Here is a 21,976-nt window from a genome sequence, read left to right on the forward strand (position 1 = left end):
ATACAGGTTCTTAAGCCTTTCATGGCCTGGTTACAAGTGTCTAGAACTTGAAACAAGCCTGGTTTGTGTGTATGTAACATTCCTCTGGTGTCCATCAATAGGATTTGGCAGAACATTGAATACATTGTTCCGGTCAAGTCCTTGCACTGTGCATATAGTGCATTCAGGGGAAGAGATCTTGGTATGAAGTAGGAAAAGGCACTGCAAAGGGAGAGGGCATCACAACGCATGCCCATTAAAATTTCTAGACAAACATAAGAAGTGCACATTTCTTGTTACTGTTCCAAAAACATTTAAACACGCCCCAAATAATCAGATTTTATAACTGCAACATCGCAAGTGGCACTGTGTAAAAACATATGGGAAACAAACACTTAAAAGGGCTTTGGGAAGGCAGAAATTTCGACTTAAAACTTTCTGGCTGTCTTTGGTGTTCCCTGGACACTCCTTGCCAGTCTTACGTTTCGTGTAGGCAGCATCAATGCAAGAGAATAGTTCTACAGCCTTGTAGATGCGATACAGAATAAATTGAGGATTCCTTAGGCTTACCAGAGCACTCAGGCACAGCGAAAAACCAGGTGCGAACAAATGCAGCTTTGTGGACTGCCACAATCTGTTTGCAGTAAAAAAGGAACCTCAAAACTTCACTAGAACTGGAGCAATGCTTTATTCAGCACAAAACACAAGTTCCAGTTGTAGGGCATTACCGTCCTATGCCAACATGTTTGCCAGAGGCATGGAAGGCAACATCACCAGCCAAAGAAAGGCAAATGCCTATGGCATCACGACCTCCGTTGAGGAAACGCCATCACCCACCGCTCCCAATTTCCAACTCTTTAGGAGGGGAGGTTTAACTTTCCCACTAGTCGTCGGGAGTGACCATATGTCATCCATCTCCTTTTCCCCGCAGCAGCTCACAAAACTTGAATTTAACTTCCTGCATTAAGAGCCGCACAGTGCCACTGCATAGCCTCAGCTTTGTTTAAGTGTGACCATCTCGCAATACAGGCTGAAGCGACACAGGCGGGAACACGAGGGACACAAAGTGGTGACGGTAGAGAGTGAAAAACGGGGGAAGTTTCGGAGAAGAGAAAAAAACCAGAAAACATGCAGACATGACACGCTAATGACGGAGACACACAGAAAGAGAACGCCTCTGAACGCTTTAGTAAACATTTGTGGCACCCAAAGGTGTCCTCATCTGAGCAGACAAATGGTTTCAGAGGTCAGACAATGAGTATATATGGCCGTGTGTATTCGTTGCCTGTACTTCTGAAACAAGCTCTCATACACATACACTGACATCGCCGTAAGAAGCTTGACGACATCTCGAAACCGATGCAACATTTGCAGTATTGGACTGGCTGAACCCCTTATCAGCCAAAAGATGGATAGATTGCTTTTCATATTGTGCAGCAAAAATTTAGCATATATTAGCAATCATGTGGGCCATACTTTCTAAAAGGGCAACCCACAGTTTGCCATTCCTTTTTTTCACAAAAAAAGAAAACAGCACCTTTGGAATCAGCTAAGCAAACATATGTTATGAAATGGGAACTCTCACTGAGCGCGCTCTCTGGGCACGGCTAAAAGTTAAGCCAAACAGAATTATTCGAGCTTCTTTAGAAGCTACAACAGTGGGCTATCGCAAGAGCTCCCAGGTACACCACAAGGCCTTGCCTTTACGCCTTTCATGGTAGCTTGCAATTATTGAAACTCCGGCCTACATCTTTGTACAATACCGCAACAAAGTTGTAGTGACTCCTATAAAACCCAACTATAAAAACATACTTATTTGCCACTTAGAGGAAGTAGTCAGCCATCTCACAAGCTACAAGCCAGAAGTCTATGCCAGAGAAAAGTTCACCTCTAACGAGCCACCTACACGCTTCTAGGGGACCTGACACACCCCACAGATGCACTTAAAAACCTCCCTTGGTGCTCTCCCTTAAGAAATATGTATGGCTTCGGATAAAATCACTCCGATGAGGTCAACCATCGCAAAGTAGCCTACGCTGCCGACTTTACATCAGAGCAGGTCTGGAAAAAAAAACCTTGTTGAGACTTTCTACCGCCAGTTAGACCGGCAGCGCTTCAATAAAATACAGTCTCAGACTGGAACACATTTGAACACCGGTGAAGTCCTTTTTACGCCACCTTCCACACGATGATGGGACGCCCTTATCTCTCGCCCCACATGATGATGGAAACATCCTTACATTACATGCAACGATGTGGCATCCTCACAGCAAGAGACACCCTCGCACCCACAGTTAGCAGATGCCTAAACAAGAAGCTTGGCAACCTTGTCACCTCACTGCTACAGGCGAACTATGGCAGCCAGGTTGAAATCCAGACACACGTCACAGTGCATTGTGTTTGCACTAGAAGTAGCTTTCAGATGAATAATATACCAACAACACTTAGTCCTATGGTAGCAACAAATGCAGCGTTGAACGGCGTTGAAAGAACACCTTCACTACTTGCTCGCACATGACCAAGATGAAAAAAAAAAAAAAACTTCTTTTATAAGTTGTCCCAGCACAAAACGTGTCCATTCGAACAGGATTACCACAGTGGCTTCAAGTCCCTTTGTCTCACCTCCTGCCTGGACTGGCAAGCACGACTCTGCACCACTCACACAACGCCACACTTTCACGCACGTCACCTTGCCGAACCTGCGCCGTCAAGGCATGCAACCGCGGTTGCTTGGAAGGCGCTCGAAATGCACATGGGTGAACCACAGACGCGCGGACGGCATCACTTTGGCTTGAGCGTGCTCAGAAAGCTGCCCAAGTCGTACTCTGAGTCGTACTTGGACGAGTCCCACAGCTCGGGCAGGTTCTCCAGCACCCCCTTCATGCCGGCCCGTGAGGACGAGGGCCCCCCCAGCAGACTGTGGCCGGCTTCTATCGGCTCGGATTTGCCTCGCCGGTCCGAGCTGAGGGTGAACAGGTCGAGCAGCTGGTCGGTGCCCATGGTGTTGAGGCTGCTGTTCTCTTGGGTGATCACCGTGTTGGCGATGGTCAGCTTGAACTTCTGCAGCCTGAAACACAAGAACCACGGCTCTTATTACCGTATTTATTCGAATCTAAGCCGATAGTTTTTTTGAAATACTGATATATCAAACTCCAGGGTCGGCTTGGATTCGAGGATTTTGAAATACGCGCCAATTTCCAAGTGAAGTAGCGCGCAGCTAGCGCCACCCAGAAAAGAAAGTATTGTAGACATTACTAGACAAGCCAGTAGCCACTCAAGGGCCATAGGCCGCCATTTTGAATTGTGTGGACAGTGGCCATAGAGGAACTCTATGACAGTGGCCTGCGTGCGGTGTGGCGTTTGGTTTTGACAGTGCAAAAAGAAGCGGTGCCATTATAGTGCCGCTTTTAAAAGAAAAGTTGTTTTAGCCGCAGAGTTGTCGTCGAACGTTCAAGCCGGGCGGGACTTCGGCGTGGATGAAAAAAATGTCCGTCGTTGGAGGACACAACGGGAGAGGATATTTGCGTGTGCCGCAACGAGGTTGGCAATCACCGAACCACGAGAATGCCGTCACCATGAAATGGAGATGGCATTGGCCGACTTCGTTCAGACGCAGCGAGCAGCTGCCCTTCCAGTAACAACGGAAGTGCTCCAGGCAAAAGCAAGGGAGCTTTTAAGGGAACGAGGCTTATCGCGGGCACAATTCAAAGCCAGTCGGGGCTGGCTACAGAAATTCATAAAGCACTTCGGCTTTAGCCTCCGTCGTCGAACCTCAATCGTCCAGAAGTTGCTTGGTGATTTTCAAGAGAAACTGATTGAGTTCCAGCACCGTGTCTTCATGTTCAATAAACGTGTTTTCTTTTTGTGAACGCTGACCGCCTTTTTGTTCGGCCTACATTCGAGGTAAGTTTTTTTTTTTTTTTTCGCGCCTTCGGACTTTCGGGGGTCGGCTTAGAATCGGGGCCGGCCTACATTCGAATAAATACGGTAAGCAGAAGCAAAATGCCCTGCCTCACATCAGACCACAACTCAAATAAACTTAGATGGTCATTGCCAACAATCAGGAGAACTACTAAATACAGTGGAACCCTGATAATAGGACTTTCAAGGGGCCACGCGAGAGCGCTGCATAATCGGGGTGTCGTATGACCAAGGTAGGTAAATGCCGCCCTGTTAGCCGGTGTCACGTGACAGGTGGCCTAAAAACTAATTTAAACTACAGTGGAATCTCGGTGATACGAATTCGGTTGATACGAATTTCGTTGTGATACGAATTTTCAAAATTCCCCGGCCAAAATGCATTGTACGCAATGTAAAAAAATTCGGATGATCCGTTCGCATTTATCACCCGGTGCGGGTGATACGAACACGCGAGCCGCGAGCAGATGACTGCGGCGTGGACGGGAGGCGGGAGTGTTTGTGCGGCCGTGTGGCCTTGGTCGCACGCAGGCACAAAATCATTAAGCGTGAACTGCATGGAGCGTTTTCTGCTCACGAAAACGTGCCGCGCAAGCCACAGGCGCGCTGACGCCACCGCGAATACCACCAGCATGCGGCGCGCGGCGCGGTAAGCCGCGGCAACATGGCGGCGTCAACGGCCGTGAAGTAGGGCGGGTGGCTCGACCGACCGCTTCTGACCGCTCTTTAAAGAACAAAAGAAGTTGCTTATGAAGTAAGGGAGCTGATGAGTCCGAAAACGACACTGTAAAGCATCGTCCGCGCGGCTAGGGAAAGCGCCTATCAAATATCCGCCACCGTGGTAAGCCTAAACATCTCCGGCGGAGCCAGCGGGCTGTCCGGAGCGCTTTCAAACTGCCGCCATGAAGAGCGTGCCTCCCCGTTGGCGCAAGTCGGCAGGCTCCTCCCACTGCCGCGCGCGTCGCGCGTCATTTTACGAGCGAGGTGAAATCTGACATGGGGGCGAAATCGTCAGCGCGGGCGTCAAAAGAACGCGCGCGCAAACGCCGACGCGCCCGAATGGCATGCGGTTCAGGCTTGAGTTCGTGTGCGCGCGTCGCGTCGGCGATGAGCGCGCGTTCTTTTGACGCCCGCGCTGACGATTCAGCCCGGCACCCAGGCGCCAGCCTCTGCCTCGGTTACCGCTAACTGCATTGGGAGGAGCCTCACGACTTGCGCCAATAGGGAGACGCGCGCCTCATTGTGATTGCGGCAATTTCGGAGCGCTAGCAGCAGCTGGCTGGGCCACCTCCGCGGTGGATATTTGGCGTAGATGACATTTTATAGTGCTTCTCCCATACTGTCAACTCCTTTCCCGCATGAGCAATTTAATTTACACATTGAGCTCCGTTTTAACAAAAGGTTAGAAGCGGTTGCTGAAGCTACCTGCACCTCTTCGCGGCAAGAGCCGACGCCATATTGCCGCCGCCTGTCGCATGCGCAGCACATTTCCATTTTTTCTTGTTTTCTGATGATACGAATTTTCGGGTGATACGAATATTTTTGCCGCCCCTTGAGATTCGTATGACCGAGATTCCACTGTAGTATATTTAGCACGTTCTTGCGTAATTTGTGAAGCTTTAGCGAAGTTTAAAAAAAAAAAAAATAAGAAGAAAATGCCTATTTGTGCCCCCCTCCCCTCCATGGCATCTGCGCTAGCCCTCCAGCCCTGGGCCTCACAAAGACAAGATAAGCTGGGAAGGCCAACACGCCTGAGGAAATTCAGAAAGGAAAGAAAAGGCGAGAGTGGGAAGTTGCCAACGCCAAGCGAAATGAACAATAGTGTGAGCATGGCCACCACATGAAAGGCAAGAAAAAAAGGAACGAAGCGAAATTGCAGCTTTAAAAGCAGCCGAGAGCAGAGAGAGGAGGAGAGAGAGTGTTGCGAAAGGAAGAAACTTGGCACTAGCGAGCGAGGAGAGCGGGTGTTCGGTCACCACTGTGGGGTTGCACTGTATGCGTTTTCACGTTTGTTGGCTCAATGGGAGCTTAAAATTTGCAGTGCGCCGGCCGCCTAGACTGACTTTCACAGTCGGCACACTGGCGTTCTACTGTTGTGTATGGGGCTGCCAAAGGTTAACTGCCACCTGCCAGGTTGCTTGCGTCTGCTCAGCAAGTGGTCTGGCCTGCCTTAGAAACTTTGCATATCAAGCAGCGTCAAACGGGGGTTAAGAAAAAAGAAAGGTCGGGATGAGACGGTGTAAAAGGTGGGAAAAACGCCGGTTTATAGCCGACGCGCATAGCCGACGCGCATTGGGGCAGCACATGACTGGGCAACCGGTTACGATTGAACGCCAGTAGTTGTAATTAATGCCTGCGTCGTTAGATTTAATCTTAAAAGCGACCTGACCAGCCATATCAGCTGTAATCAAAGTTCGATATGTCGCGGTAAGCGTGCGCTAAGATGCGCGCGAGCCATATCGCCTTTCTTGCGCAACGTTTCCCGTGCACTTGTAATTTTCATGCAAACAGGTTTGAGTTAGTAATATAGGAATAAAAATATGTTCTCTGCATTAAAAATGTACGTTTGTCGCAGCATTTAACAGTGATTTTTTAGTGAAATTATTGATTCCATTGCTCAGGGCATACTGGCTTTGCTGCGAGAAATATTGGATGCCTTGAATGTCAAAAGTAGTAAAAAAATATGCTCTTGCATTGAAGTTGGGAGTTATGCAGAATACTCTACCAAGCTTCAAAGTAGCTCATTTTCATCTTTATGGTATGCAAACTTTTGGCAATGAACACCTGCACGTATGAGTACTAAGTTGCTGTGCCAGGCAAGATGATAAAACATAAAAAAAAGCCAAAAATGTTCAAATTTAAGTAAAAAAAATGCTTAACTTGTTGCCATGGTGACAACACTGCAAAAGGAGGCTGTTCAGTGCGATACAGCCAACCAGCTAACCTACTTTGCATTGAAAGCCCATTGAAACCTATCTCCCCCTTCATTTGATCTGCAAAGTGGGGTATGTACTCTTCACAGAGGAGCTGAAAATGATATTTTCTGGAAAGAGGAAGGCTGTGAGAGGCACTCCAATTTCAAGGCAAGGCATTCCAGAAGCCCCATGTTCAAAAGGACATGAAAGGCTACAACCGTGACGACTTTTGATAAGTGAAACCTATGTTGCAACTTTGGAAGCCGTTTTCTCAAAACAGTTTTTTTTGCCACCTGTGTCGCTTGTACCAGGGATTTCTTTGTGACCGCTGGGTCTATTTTGATTCCATTTCTTGCATTACATTCCTTGATGAACAGTTCAGGTCGTGACACTCTTGGTTTTCCAGATTTGTTTTTTGTGATTTTTTTATTCACATAATCGTTCACAGTCAACATGCCTATTGCACATTAACCTCTAAAAAAATGAAAACTAAAAAACATTGTGTTGTAAAAAAAAAATTCTAAAACTGTCACGACCTCGTCCATTCATTTGGGAATGCAAAGCACTTCGAACAAGTTTTCTATCATGTTTTATAAGCCGCTCGAGCTCGGTACAAGCGGAACAGAAAGAAAATTTCATACATAAAAAAGTTATCAAAATATTAACTTCAAATTTTTATGGTGTTATCACAGAAGCATTTCCAGTTGCTGTGCCAATTTTCATCAAAATCCACAAAGAAATAAAAAAGTTGATTTTGAAAGCCACGTCCCCCCTTAAATGAGTACAGTCGAATCCCGCTACAACGAAATTGACGGGACGCGCGAAAAATTTCGTTGAAGCGAAAATTCGTTGAGACAAAATCCGCCCCAACACACCACGGAAAGGCTCGAAAAATAGCCCTGTATGTTTCCGCATCATTGGCAGCTAAAAAAAAAAAAAAAGTTTAGAAAAAGGAGTGACGCGCAATAACGTCATGTTTATTCAGATAACAAACATACCAATGGTTATCTGTGTTCACTGCACTCAAAGAACGGGTTACGGAGGGGGGTGAAGAAATGCAGGCGCAAAACGTATTGCTGCACAGCAAGGCGTGCCCACCGAACTGATTACTTGCAGATAGCTGCTAGGCGTTGGAAGCCCTTTCTCTTGTGGCAGGAGCAGTGCCGTTATCTTATCATCTGACAGGGCACCCCAGCTACTGACCTTGGCAGGCAAGACGCGCGCGCTTGCATTAAACATGACCGCGCGCTCGGGACTAAGATAGGATGACTTGGCTTCAAGACCAAACACGCAAACATGATTTTTGCCCTTGGCTATGAAGAATGGTAGAAGGAAAACGGCAAGGACAGCTGCTCACGAGTCACAACGCATACATGACGGCGCCGCGCCAGCAGCGGAGCCAGCGGAGCACATTCGTGCGATTTCAATTGGATACAGATTGGCTGTAGCTCCGGCTTGGCGAACCGGGCCTGTGCCTCATGTAAAGACGGCCAGCCACATCGTTATCACCATCAAACAATGGCGTCTGCCTATGAGTTTTTGTTTTGTTTTGTTTTGGGCGGCGGTGTGGGCGCACCGCGCATGTTTTCGGTGAAACTAAGCGTCCTGAATGTTTAAAAAGTTACAGATAGCTGTCACTATGCTTATTTTATTGTAAAATAATTGTTCAAACCCAGCCCAATTCATCGAAAATTTCGTTGAAGCGAAAGCAAGCCAGACAAATGGTTCATTGTGGCGAGGACTTTGTTGCATTGACTTCTATGGCTAGCTGACGGGGAATTGGAAATATTTCGTTGAAGCGGAAATTTCGTTGAAGCGGACTTCGTTATAGCGGGATTAGACTGTAGTAGCGCACAACTTGGGAGGGTTGGTAGTTGTGCCTAGAAACAGGTGGCTAGCACACACTAAAAGTAAGCACAGGTAAGCCAAGGGATCACGGAATGCAAGCATGGGCAGAACCCGTGCCAGGTACTCACCCCATGATCTTCTCCTCCAGGGTGCCCCTGGTAATGAGGCGGTAGACATTGACCACTTTCTTCTGGCCAATGCGGTGGGCACGGTCCATGGCCTGCCACAGAGACAGAGCAGCAGGTGTTCCAGGTCACAAGCACCACACACACAATTCCACGATGGTGATGGCACGGCTGCTGCCACACATCTTAGCTCTAACACTCTGAACACCAGGGTGAAAACAAGAGCTCCATTAGAAGTGGATGGATAAAAGAGAAAGTCAAGATTTCCCGTGCTAGCCACAATGACATTAATTTCTATGCTTCATCGACCTCTGACTGCACCACCGAACCACATTTATCGCTTTTTTTTTTTCAGTACACAGTTGCACACACAGCCCAACACGAGGAATAAATTGGGCAGAACAGAATGGATGAAGCACATGCTCTTTGGAGCCCAAGGTGCCTTCCAAAAAATTAAAGCAGTTCCAGCCATCGGGAAAGCTGTCGTAAGTGCGGAGCAGTGATTCACCAGTGTTTCCCTTGTGTTATTCTAGTGAGTACCTAGTGTTTGTCCAGGATTTTGCAATGCTGCTTGTATAACAATGCTGCCTGATACAGGCAGCATTCCTCCTACTCCCCCGCCAAGAGGGACTGTGGCTAGTTTCTGGACTAGTTTCAGTACCAGCCTGGTGTTGATACCGAAAGTAGTCACGAGAGGGTGCCACAGCCCGTGAAAGGGCCTATAAAGAGGCACTGCATTGAGTTGAGTTTTTTCTTAACTTTGCGTAATTAATGTGCCAATGCATATTTTCCTTATTTTATATTATTGTGTGCTTATTTGCAGTCTAGCAACGGCAGTGTCCGTGGCAACGGCACAGTGCAGAGGTCGCCCCCAACACTTTGCATACGGGGAACGTGTGCCTCTGATGTGGCGGAATGGGATTGACATAGTCTTTGTAACGCAAGGAACCCAGGTTCGGTCCCAACCAGGGGAGGCGGTGATTTTTTTGAAGCCTCTGTTTTGGTGCCTGACACCATAATCCCGGACAAGCTACAATGAAAAGCCGGGCCCCTAATGTGATCGGCACTTAATAACAAGGAGTTGGTACATCACAAGAGAAAAAAATTAAAGCCGTTCCACTCAATGTGAAAGCCGTCGCAAGTCCAGAGCAGTGATTCGCCATAATGGGCTGTGCCGCAGCTATCTGCTCACTCTCACCACCCATTCTGCTCTTTGCCGCCCTGACAAACCTCCCCCTGAGGAATTCGATGGAGGTTTGCCCAACGAATCTCAAATTTCCCTCCTTCACAGTGCTCGCACTCCCCCTGCCGGAAACTGCGCCAGCGGGAGTTCTGTTCTTTTTGTGCTTGCTTTTCCTCCCACACGTGCCGGCATTGCACTGCCACTTTTTTTCGCTTACTACGGTAAAAACCAACCCAACAAGCGTTCCTAACGAAATGAATGCGGCCGCTGCCGGCGATACAGTCGATCCCGGATATATCGAACCCAGACATATTGAATTATTGTATATATTGAACAGTCCAAAATCCCCTCGGAAATCTTATGCGAAAGCAAATATTTTACATATCGAATTATCGATATATCGAACTTATTTGCGATCCCCTTGGAGTTTGGTATATGCGGGATCGACTGTATATGTATATTTCACCTCAAATGTACCTGCAGTTTTCTTTGCGGTATTTCTTTGCAGTTTTCTTTGCGCTGCAGTTATCTTTGCAGTTTTCTTTGCGCTGGCAAGTGCCAGCGATTGACGAGTTTCGAATGCTTAAGACTATATAGACCGCTTGGCTTTCGAAGCCTCTGTGGGATGCCGTGACGACAGCTGCCACGACGGTACGCCGTGGGGCTCTACTTGGGCCCAGTGAGCAAGCTACGACGACAAGGCAAGCCCCTAAAGTGCTCTGCACAAGTTGGCAGGGATGCACCATGTAAGTGCTCGTGAACCCTTTCCTTTTTTCCACCCCTCTGAAAGAAAGAAGCAGGAAGGAGGAGGAGGGAAGGGGAGCCCACCTGGAGGTCCTTCATGGGGTTCCAGTCGTGCTCGACAAAGATGACCGTGTCGGCGCCCGTGAGGTTGAGGCCCAGCCCCCCCACCTGGGTGGTGAGGAGGAGGACGTCGATGGAGGGGTCTGCGTTGAAGCGCTGCACCAGGGCCTGCCGCTGGCCCGGGGCCACGCTGCCGTCCAGACGCAGGTAGCTCACGCTGCTCATGTGCGCACTGTAGTAGGAGAGGAGGGGAAGGGAAGGCATTCACTGTTGTCTGCTCGCACGACCACCAAAGAAAGCTTTCCTGTACAGTTACACTGGCCAAACAACCACGTAGCCGGCTGGCTCAACGTATGGGAATAGTCTTCTGTATCCCCTTTGAACCCCTCCAGCCGATGCTAGCAAACAGTATGACTCCACTGACAAAGCAAGCTTTTCACCGCGCGTAAGAACCCTAACGGCAGTGCAACTTCTCAGTGAAGTGGCAGGAATTCCTGCGAGTGAGTGCACGGGGAAGGAGGGCAGGCACTCACAGCAGCAGGTCCTTCTCCACAATGTCGAGCATGCCCTTGAGCTGGCAGAAGATGAGTGCCCGGTGGGCGTGCACCACGCTCTCCTGCTCCGGCTGCCCCGATGCCGTCCCAATGCCACAGTCCAGCAGCAGCTGCCTGCACGGGCAACAACACGCACGGGCATGTGAGCCGTTAGCATCGCCCACAGGTATGACACGTTTATCTGTAATCAACTGTGGTACTGCAATCTCGTCTCTTCAACGCTATTAAATGACCGTCGCCAACCGCACTCTAGTTGACAAATCCAGTCTTGAAATTTGAGTGTGCTTTGCAGGGGGGAAAGGAGTGTCAATCCGCAATCCTATGGTGGCCTCCACTGGTTGCCCCAGAGCTGGTTCTGTTGCTCCGAAAAGGACAATTTTGACAGCCTTTTTGGAGCAAACAGACATGCACCAAGACGACTAGTGGACTTTGACATTAGTATGGTGGGAAATTCTTGAATGTTGTCCATGTCTCACTAACCGCGTTGGTCCCTACTCCACTGTACGGATCCCCACAGCGAGAAACTCGGCAGACTGACTGCCAAACAGCAGACGTGATGTGCCAGCCTTCTTAAGAGAACAACAACAAAGCACGCGGGGGGCCCGTCCCCCACAGAAGTACCTGAGCGAGCGTAGCTTGGCGGCGTGGGAGATGTCGGAGAGGGGCGTGCCCCCCTGCTCCAGGGAGGCCATGATGCGGTTGTACTCCGGGTGCTGGGGCTGCAGCACCAGCTTCGGGTGGTTGCACACCTTGCGCAGGTACTGCAGGGCCTGCAGAAAAGGGGGGAAAGGGGCACGCGACATCAGGCACCGCACCCGCATTGCACATTTGACAATGTCAGTCACACATGGCATGGTTGTCCCCAATCATGTCCAGCTACACTCGGTGCCCCGTTCTAGGATTGTGCCTGAGGGTGCTCAGAAGCTACCAAAACAAAGGAAAGGTCCTACCATGCAGCTATTTGTGTAGTGGATGATTTGCCATATGCATTTGTTGCTCGCATCACTTGAACATGTGGTAGGGTCGTACCACCACTAACGAAACCTGCCGCAACCTTCACATTCCCGACTGTCAAATCCCTCTGGTCTCTGTTTGCATTTCTTTCTTCATTAAAAACGAAGTCTTTGCTTCCACGAGGCAAGCCTCAACAACAGGATGTCCAATGTAACTGCTGGGATGGGAGCGTTGAGCAGCAAGGGAAAGTTGGAAATGGACCACACTGATGCGTCCTACACAACAAGATCAGGGTCCTACACTTCTCACAAATGAGGAAAGGGGCATTCTACGGTGAACCCGCTGCAGAAGTATTTTTTTGACATGGCATTTTAGAAGCTCCCAGGAGCAAAGCTGTTAAGTGCCTGGTAATGAATAAACTCCTCTGCCCACACTGTTAGCTGCCAAAAGCAGTCCGAAGGCAGTTCAAAAGCAGGAGGGCAAACGAAGTCACTGCCCCGTTGGAGCAGTTAGTGTTTCTCCTAAACCACTATCCTACAGAAAGCAGGCCACACGACTCAACCTCCGTTGACATTGGCAGTAGCCCACCTGAAACACGTGGGCTGTGGCGTGCGAGTTGGGCGGCTCCTCTTCTCCAGTAGTGGCAGCAACCGAGTCGTCCACGGTCTTCTTTGCTCGACTTTTGGCAAAGTCCTCGTACAGTTGCACCTGCAAGGGAACCAACGTGACGGTCCAGGACCAGCCCAGCTTCTACCACAGCCATCAACACAAAAGGCTGCCCACACCGCATATGTATGACTTAGCCAACTTGCGGAAAATGTTGGCACAATACCGAAGGCGCATGTGACCGTAGTGGGTGTCCTCTAGATTGATTTTGAAATCCTGGGGATCTTTAACGTGCTTTGAAATTTTGAAAGGTTTTTGCCTTTCGGTTTAGCATCATGGCAACACGCTCTCTTGTAGTCGCACCAAGCATGTTGCCACAATGCTCAAGGCACTGCATCAGAACTCACTAGTGGCGCAACAAGACAGCGCTTGAAGGCACGACAGGAGAGTCGACTGGGGAGACAGTACGTGCCTGCAGGGGGCTGAGCTCGCAGTAGTAGTCCTGGATGATCTTGGGCGGCAGGTCCTTGAGCACGTCGTCCTTGACGCGCCGCAGCAGGAAGGGGAGGACCTGCCGGTGCAGGCTCTCCATGGCCAGCACACCGGCCTCCTGCTCGCGCGACGAGGACTTGGCGTCGCGCGACTGCAGGATCGGGCGGGAGAAGCGCTGGGCGAACTGCCGCTCGGTGCCCAGGAAGCCGGGCATGAGGAAGTCGAACAGGGACCACAGGTCCAGCACCTGGTTCTGGATGGGCGTGCCCGTCAGGATCAGCCGGTGGTTGGCCTGCAGCTGCTTCAGGGCACGCGCCAGCTGCGGGATGAGAGGGGGATGAGACACCACCACGGCCGATCGAGCTGGTCAAAGTAAGGTCTTAAACGGCAGAGCTGTGCCCGTGCTATGAGGTGTTATGGAGCAGAGGGCTAGGAATTAATTTTGACAACCTGTGGATCTTCAATGTTCACTGAAAATTCCCCCTAATCCGCACCTTAACACCTTGCTGCCCATACCAGTTCAAATTGATAGCAGTTTATGATCACTTTCAAATTCAAATTTTGACGTTTTTCCATTTGAATGTGGCACTTGTCGAGTCGAATGAGCTCCGAGAGCTGGAGCCATCTACTGAGTACAGTCGAATCCCGCTACAACGAAATTGACGGGACGTGCGAAAAATTTCGTTGAAGCGAAAATTCGTTGAGGCGAAATCTGCCCCTACACACCACGGAAAGGCCAGAAAAATAGCCCCGTGCGTTTCCGCAACATTGGCAGCATAATACAATGTTTAGAAAAAGGAGTGACGCGCAATAACTCATGTTTATTCGGATAACAAACATACCAATGGTTATCTGTTTTTTCACCACCCAAAGAACGCGTTACGGAGGGGGGTGAAAATATGCAGGCGCAAAACGTATCGCTGTACAACAAGGCGTGCCCACCGAGCTGATTACTTGCAGATAGCTGCTAGGCCGTGGGAAGCCCCCCTCTCGCTTGTGGCAGGAGCAGTGCCGTTATCTTGTCCTCTGACAGGGCACGGCAGCTACTGACCTTGGCAGGCAAGACGCGCGCGCTTGCATTTAACATGACCGCGCGCTCGCAACTAAGATAGGATGACTAGGCTTCAAGACCAAACACGCAAACATGATTTTCGCTCTTGGCTATGAAGAATGGTAGACGGAAAACGGCAAGGACAGCTGCTCACAGCATACATGACGGCACTGCGCCAGCAGCGGAGCACATTCATGCAATTTCAACTGGATACGGATTGGCTGTAGCTCTGGGGCTCCGCCTTGGCGAAGCGGGTCTGCGCCTGCGCCTCGTGTAAAGACGGCCAGCCACACCGTTATCACCATCAAGCAATGGCGTGCGCCTATGAGTTATTTTTTTGTTTTGTTTTGGGTGGCGGTGTGGTCGCAACGCGCATTTTCGATGAAACTAAGCGTCCTGAATGTATAAAAAGTTACAGATAGCTGGCGCTATGCTTATTTTATTGTAAAATAATTGTTCAAACCCAGCCCAAATCATCGAAAATTTCGTTGAAGCGAAAGCAAGCCTGACAAATGGTTCGTTGTGGCGAGGACTTTGTTGCATTGACTTCTATGGCTAGCTGACGGGGAATTGGAAATATTTCGTTGAAGCAGAAATTTCGTTGAAGCGGCGTTCGTTGTAGCGGGGTTCGACTGTAGTAAAGACACTTGCACACTCCTTGCTTTTTTTGCTTTTTTTTTTCACATAAATATTGTTTGAAACAGTTACCATTGCAAAGAAAATTTACCATTCTACATTTCAACATCATACACTTATAAGATATTTGTTTCTTGCAACAGGGAACAAATTATTTGCTAGACTATCCAAAATTACTGCTTTTCCTGTAGGGCAGAAAACTTAATCTGCAGCTCTCTACAAAAGACTCTGCAGAACCCAAGTGTCCATGAAGCCTAAAACCTGCAGCCAAAACGGGTGCTTCAGAGCGGTCAAGCCCCACAAAAACATGGGTGCGGCAAGGAATGGGTTTATGAATCAGAAGACAGCCCAAACAGTGAACTGCTCCCAGAGGGCAGAGAAACACCTTGCCCGTCTCCCCATGCCCCCTCACCTTGGTGCGTCCGTTCTTGATGATGTGCCCCTCGTCGAGGATGCAGTAGTTCCACCGGATGTTGCCGAAGAAGTCGATGTCGTTGCGCACTATGTCATACGAGGCCACCACCAGGTTGTGCTTGCGAGCCTTCTCCTGCAGCCTGAACCCAAACCACGATGGTGTCAAACACTCAAGAGAGCCACTGCAGAACATCGTTCGAAACACTCTGGCCAAACAATGTTAGGAGGAAAAGGACACTAGAAGGACAGTGCTTAGTTTTTAACACGAAAGTGTTTTGTGCCGGGATACACGAAGATTTCACTGATGTATCCATCACAGAAATGACGGCAGTACAACGAAGCACACGGCCAGTCAAGGGTGCACCCCTGCACACAGGGTCTTCTTGTGGGGAAGCAACCTTTAGTACTAAAGGGTACGTTATACTTAGGGTTGTTCATTTTCGGGTTTTATATTTAAACACGAAAGTGTCTCATGCCAGGATGCACCAAGATTTAACTGATGTCACATCCGTCACGGAAATGACGCCAGTACACCTTTGTTGAAGCAACCCGCCAGCAGGGCGTCGCTCGCCAAGCACACCCACAAGACGGCCGCCGACCCGCAAATCATGCTCAGCTGCAGATTTTGCTGCACATTTCACTTTCGTGTTTTACCGACTCGTATGACAGAGGAACCAACCACAGTTTTTTTTTTGTAGCTAAACTGAAATGTGCCGTGATTGTTAACACATGGCATTATCCCAAATCAGCAGCCGACCTAGCCACCACAGTAGTCCCTTATAGATCGAGGACCTGCTCAAGAAACGAGAAACGCCCACCTGGCGCGCTCCACGGGCGGCCCCGTGTAGTGCAGGGGCCGCAGGTATCGGGCGGAGACGAACTTCTCCACCTCGTACACCCAGTGGCCCGTCAGGGTGGGCGGGCACACCACCAGCGAGGGAAGGGGCTTGGCGTCCGCACGCTGTGTCTCCTGTGGGGGGGGGCCAAGCGGGTGGACATGAGAATTGCACTCTCGCAGCAATCAAAAGGGGGGAGGGTGCAAAGGCAGAAGTCTGGCCAGCTCCACGAACTGTACACGACTCAGTCTCGCAAGTCCCGAGTGCACATCCAAACTCACAGTATTTACTTGCAAGAGCAAAGTTGTGAAAACATGTATGCACAAGTACAAACTGATGCATGCATGACTCGTGAACACCTGTACTCGCGAGTAAGAACTCATAAGTAGATGTACTCGTCAGTACATGCTTATGAGAACGTGAGTAGATTGCCAAGTAGAATTTCAAACCGTATTTCCACAAAGCCTGGTCTTCGTAACCTTTTCTTAATTCCACAACTTGCAGGAAATTCTTTTGACCGAGTTACTTTTACAAAATTTCTGCCTGCAATGGTGCAAAATGAAAAAAAAAAGAAAAGGAAAACCTTCGCGAGCAACTAGACACTCTCCAGATGCTACCTACACAGAAAATCAGTGCACATAAAATGCGGGGTTGTGTCCACACATTACACATTTACTACATGTTTCACATCACAGGAACGACATTAACAACACTGCACTTGATTTGAGTAATTTTGGTGCCGATTTGGTGAACATAACAGGGTTGAAGCTATAATCGCATCCCCAGCCAACGCTCCACTGATACACAAGAAGTGCTGGTACATACGTCAAATGTAATTCTACCAATCACTACCACAGCAAATCTGCCCCTGCGTATGTCCCACCAGGCTCCAAAACGTGTAACCAAGAGCGCACAAAAACACACAGTGCCAATCATACCTTGTAGAGCATCTCGCGCTGGTGGTGGTCAGAGGCAAGGATGCAGATGGACTGGAGTGTTTTGCCCAGACCCATGTCGTCGCAGAGGATGCCATGCAGCCGGTACCGGTTTAGGAACGCCAGCCAGTTCACACCCTCCTGATAAGGGAGAATGGGCAGGGAAAGTTTTTTTTTTATCGCCTACCCACGGAACATTGAAATACTTTTAATCTCTTTGGGCAACTGTACCACAACGGAAAATGCAGCTTTATCACTACAAAGAGCAGGTCAGAGGCATTTTATACTTCAGAGTTAAGATTTTACATTTTGGTGGCTTTGTTGCACTAGCCAATGCTTAATTAAGCTCTTACACAGAGCTAAATAAGTGCTAAGAATCTAACCAGTACATTGAAGATACTGTTGATGACTTGACCAGTTAGGGGTAAACAAAAATCTAGGGTAGGGGTTGACTTAGGGGGTAAACAAAAATTTATGGGGACAAAACAAGGCAGCAAGTTTACAAGAGGCACAGAAATGGTCATTTAGAGTATTTTGAAGCAACACTGCTAAATCAGAATCCGCATTTATGTGGTGCAAGTATTTGGTCGTCATTATGCTGAAGCTGCAGCCAGCGAATAGGGTCAGGGTCAAGCCTTCCGTTCCCATGTGGAACACTGTTGGTCCCTCCCCTGCTCATGCAAAAGCGGCCGGGAAGGGTTGAAAGGTGAACACATTGATGTGCCCTCCACGACACTCATGACCACAGGCACACAGAAAAGCCTGTGGCCATTAGCGACAGTCGCGGAGGGCTAGGTAAATGGCCGCAAAAGGAAAACCCGTTGCCTTACCGTAATTACCCGATTCTAACGTGCACCCGATTTTCCAGGCAAAAAACTTAAAAAAAATTGCACCTTCAATTGTAACACGCACGGAACTTTGTGAGCAAGAAAAACGAACGCGAGAGAAACGGGCGATTTATTTCCCGAAGCAATCCCACTCATCTCACTCCTCGTCGCTCTCCGCTGACCACAACATCTCGTCCTTGGTGCCGTCAAGCGCGTTTGCGATGCCACTCTTCTGAACGAACGTTCAACCACGGTCAATGGGATCGTGGCCCATGCCTCGCACGCCCATCCCTCGAGCTTCTCCAGAGGCGCACGCTTCAGCCGACCGCTTGTTTTGAACGCGCGAGCTGCTGCTGCCAATGCTGTTATCAAGCGCGCAAGTGGAACGATTTGACGATTTGTGTGAACGCCGATAGAAAAGCCTATGCTTCCTGCGTCCGAAAAATGATTGCTAAAAGCTGTGGCGCCATCTTGAAATGGCGATGGCGATGGGTGGGACGAAATTTCCGCTGTTTCGCCAGTTTCGGTTTTGTATCCGATTCTAATGTGCATGCGATTTTTCGGCCTATTTTTCCGGAAAAAAAGTGCGCGTTAAAATCGGGTAAGTATGGTAAATTCCGAAAGCTTCACAAATGTACGATTCAAGCAAAACACCTACAACCTGACAGTTGGCAGGAGCCTACTGCCCATGTGTGCAAACCAAGGGTCCAGTGACATGTGCAAGCAACAATCTCTCAATCTTTTTCATTCCCTCACCCATGCACACATGCAAGCGCACACACAAAAAGAAGTATAAAGGAGGGGGTGCAATACGAGGAAGGGACTCCTTCCTTCTCCTGGCTGCTTGCCTGCTGGTAAGAGCGCAGCTCAGCATTGATGGGCACCGACAGCTGGTAGTTGTCCGCGTGCTTCGCGTCCATCAGCTGCTCCAGAAAGTGTCGCTCACTGGTGCGACGCTCCTGGAGCTCAGCCGACAGGGCGGGGCCACCCGACGCCTCCTCGATGCCAGCTCCCTGCAGAGGCGAGGAGACAAGCGGGATGGGTCATTCCCTCCCTATGCCGCACTGGCATTGAAACCAGCTCCCGGTTCAAACTGATTGATTGACTGCACGGTTAAATGCGCCGACGCAACGCAGGCGATGAGGCGTGCTGTAGTGGAGGGCTCCGGATTAGTTTCGACCACCTGGGGATCTTTAACGTGCGCCGAAATCTCGTACACGGGCGTTTTCGCCTTTCGCCTCCATCAGAAAAGCGGCCGCAGCGGCCAGGAATCGAACTCGCGTCCTCGTGCTCAGCAGCAGAATGCCTTAGCAACAGAGCTACCGCACCAGGCTTTTTCATAGTAAGAATTTTTTTCCTCGTAACTTTAGGCTCCTAAGTGTACAATGCAGTTCATGATGAGCATAATGAGCTGTTGCACGATACTGCACATGAAAGTTTTGATGGTGAAAAACTGGGGGCAAAAAACCTTTTGTTTTGCTATTGTACTAATTAACTAACGAGCTGACATAAAATCTGATAACAGTTTTAATATCTGTAAGAAAAAGTTATTTGTGACAAAAGTTCCAAAGCATTTACTAGAAAAACAAGGAAGAAGTGCCTTTGAGTAGCATCTCCGCTAAAAAATTCTGGAACACACAAAATAAATTCATGTGCTCACACCCACAGCCTTTCTCAATGCAGGACCAGCAGTTGCATTCCCCCTTTCCAGCACCCACGCCAACATCACCACACCACCATATTGCATTCTGCGTGTCACCCAAGCCCTAATGAGAGCTGTAGCCTTAGATAAACCAATGGATGAAACAAGGCCCACAGCGTCATGCATGTACAGGCAACATGCTCAATGTCTTCAGATCTCATTGAAAAACAATAAAACAACTGCTGTGATCAGAATACGAGCACAACCCACCACGACATACAACACCCAGACACACATACCAATGCCTGCTGAGACTATTCTGAAGAAAAAGAAATTAAATTAAAATTACCTCCTTCCAGTTGAAAGACAAGCTGCACAAATTTTGAAACCTACCAACTCGACAGTAGGAAGCTGGCAGTAGCAAAAGCGGTGTGCGACTCAAAACGACTGCTGCCTGAGTGGCCACCCGCTTCGATATTGCGCCCTCTGCGAAGGGCCACCCCCAACCCCCCGGGTGGACAAGAACCAGCACTACTCACGTCGAGGGGCATGAGGCGCACGAGGTGGGCGAAGCAGTGGGTGGCCATGAGGCGCACCCCCTCGTCCTGGTCGCTCATGCGCCCCAGCACGGGCACCACCAAGAAGACCAGGTACGGCACCACGCCCAGCGACAGGCTCTCGATGACACCTGGCGGTGGTCAGCATCGTCAAGGGCACAACTCAGGAAATAGGGACTGGCTGCAATGACCTCCTCCTGCTCTAACGTTGGCCGAGCATATAAGACTCAGAACATTCGCAAAGTCGGCAGTGAATGCATTCTTTTTATGCTGCAAACATTGCCAGGGAAGCTTGATTTGACCTAACCTTCACCAACTCACATCTACTAAAGGATTCTCCCCTCTTTCTAGTGTCCTTTTGGCTGTGGGATGTCTCACTTCTGCCCCAACTGCCACTGCATTGCATATGCCACTTCAGTTCCAGTTTTTCAGCTGGTAATACTGGCAACACTGACTATGCAGATAAGACCTTACAGGCAGACTGCCTGGCGGCAACGCCAGTGACAGAGACGGAAATTCGTGAAGCCCTTAGAAAAATGAAGGCCAAAAAATCATGTGGCCACGACGGCATCCCTAGCTTCATTGTTAAGGGCTGCGGACCGATACTTACACCCTTATTGAGACACATCTTCAACCTCTGTATAAAATCTGGAGTCTTTCCAACCACTTGGAAACACTCAATTGTTGCACCCATATTTAAGTCTGGCGACCCTTCCCTTGTGGTCAATTATCGACCTGTGTCACTGATTTGCTCTCTGTCCAAAGTTCTGGAGCTTATTTTGTACAGCCGTCTCTACTCTTACTTCTCCCAGAAGCTGAGTACACAACAACATGGCTTTATTCCTCATCGTTCACCTGTGACAAATCTGTGTGCTTTTCTTAGCAAAGTGGTCCCTGCAGTGCATTCAAGACACCAAATTGATGTAATCTACTTTGATTTGTCAAAGGCATTCGACACTGTGTCACACTCCTTGCTGTTACAGAAACTGGACAACTATGGAATATGTAAGATGTACTTGATGCTTTTTGAAGGTTACTTGTCTAACCGTACAAACATTGTGCGAGTTTCGGGCTGTTTCTCTGGTGAATTTCGCTCAACTTCTGGAGTGCCTCAGGGAAGCAACCTGGGCCCCTTGTTGTTCTTGATTTTTATCAATGACTTGGCTGAGCGCATGCAACACTCTGAAATGCTCCTCTTTGCTGATGACATTAAGATCTTTCGGCCTATAGACAGGGCTAGCGAGTGCTCTCTTCTACAAGATGACATCAACACCGTGTCAGCATGGTGTTCAGCAAACATGCTTCGCATCAACCCATCAAAGACCAATGTGATATCATACCATCGTCGACAGGTGCCGATTCAATTTTTGTATAAGCTGCATGGGGGTTCCATTGCTCGAGCGTCAACAGTGCGGGACTTGGGTGTGCACATTGACTCATCACTAAGTTTTAAACACCACATTGAAAAAACAGCCAGCGATGCAATGAAATCCCTTGGACTCGTAACACGTGTCACGAAAGAGTTCACTGATCCTACCTGCTATTTGTCCCTGTTTCGGGCTATTGTACGTTCCCGGCTAGAGTACTGCTCGGTTGTATGGAACTCAGTTCCTCAATACTTGTCACTGTCTCTGGAACGAGTCCAGATGAGATTTGTTAGAATCTATTATGATCGTTACCTTTTCAGGAAAATATATTAC

The 21,976-nt window shown here is 49.0% G+C and overlaps 1 protein-coding gene across 2 annotated transcripts in view; it reads right to left on the reverse strand.

The window, feature by feature from the left end:
* Positions 1–643: 643 nt before the first annotated feature.
* The window catches only part of LOC144166799 (TATA-binding protein-associated factor 172-like), an 89,934-nt gene continuing 68,601 nt past the window's right edge, over positions 644–21,976 (reverse strand). For both annotated transcript variants that reach the window (XM_077696291.1, XM_077696290.1), the window contains exons 27-38: positions 20,259–20,407; positions 18,926–19,090; positions 17,254–17,391; positions 16,298–16,449; positions 15,478–15,619; positions 13,359–13,697; positions 12,869–12,988; positions 11,948–12,096; positions 11,306–11,440; positions 10,797–11,004; positions 8,789–8,880; positions 644–3,046 (exon numbers count right to left, since the gene is read on the reverse strand). In XM_077696291.1, coding sequence (XP_077552417.1) covers positions 2,761–3,046; positions 8,789–8,880; positions 10,797–11,004; positions 11,306–11,440; positions 11,948–12,096; positions 12,869–12,988; positions 13,359–13,697; positions 15,478–15,619; positions 16,298–16,449; positions 17,254–17,391; positions 18,926–19,090; positions 20,259–20,407 — 2,075 coding nt within the window. In that variant the 3' untranslated portion in view covers positions 644–2,760. The remainder of the gene's footprint in view (positions 3,047–8,788; positions 8,881–10,796; positions 11,005–11,305; positions 11,441–11,947; positions 12,097–12,868; positions 12,989–13,358; positions 13,698–15,477; positions 15,620–16,297; positions 16,450–17,253; positions 17,392–18,925; positions 19,091–20,258; positions 20,408–21,976) is intronic.

Source organism: Haemaphysalis longicornis, unplaced genomic scaffold (assembly GCF_048455015.1).
Source record: "Haemaphysalis longicornis isolate Haplotype H1 unplaced genomic scaffold, Haemaphysalis longicornis Haplotype H1 scaffold_19, whole genome shotgun sequence".
Classification (NCBI taxonomy): domain Eukaryota; kingdom Metazoa; phylum Arthropoda; class Arachnida; order Ixodida; family Ixodidae; genus Haemaphysalis; species Haemaphysalis longicornis.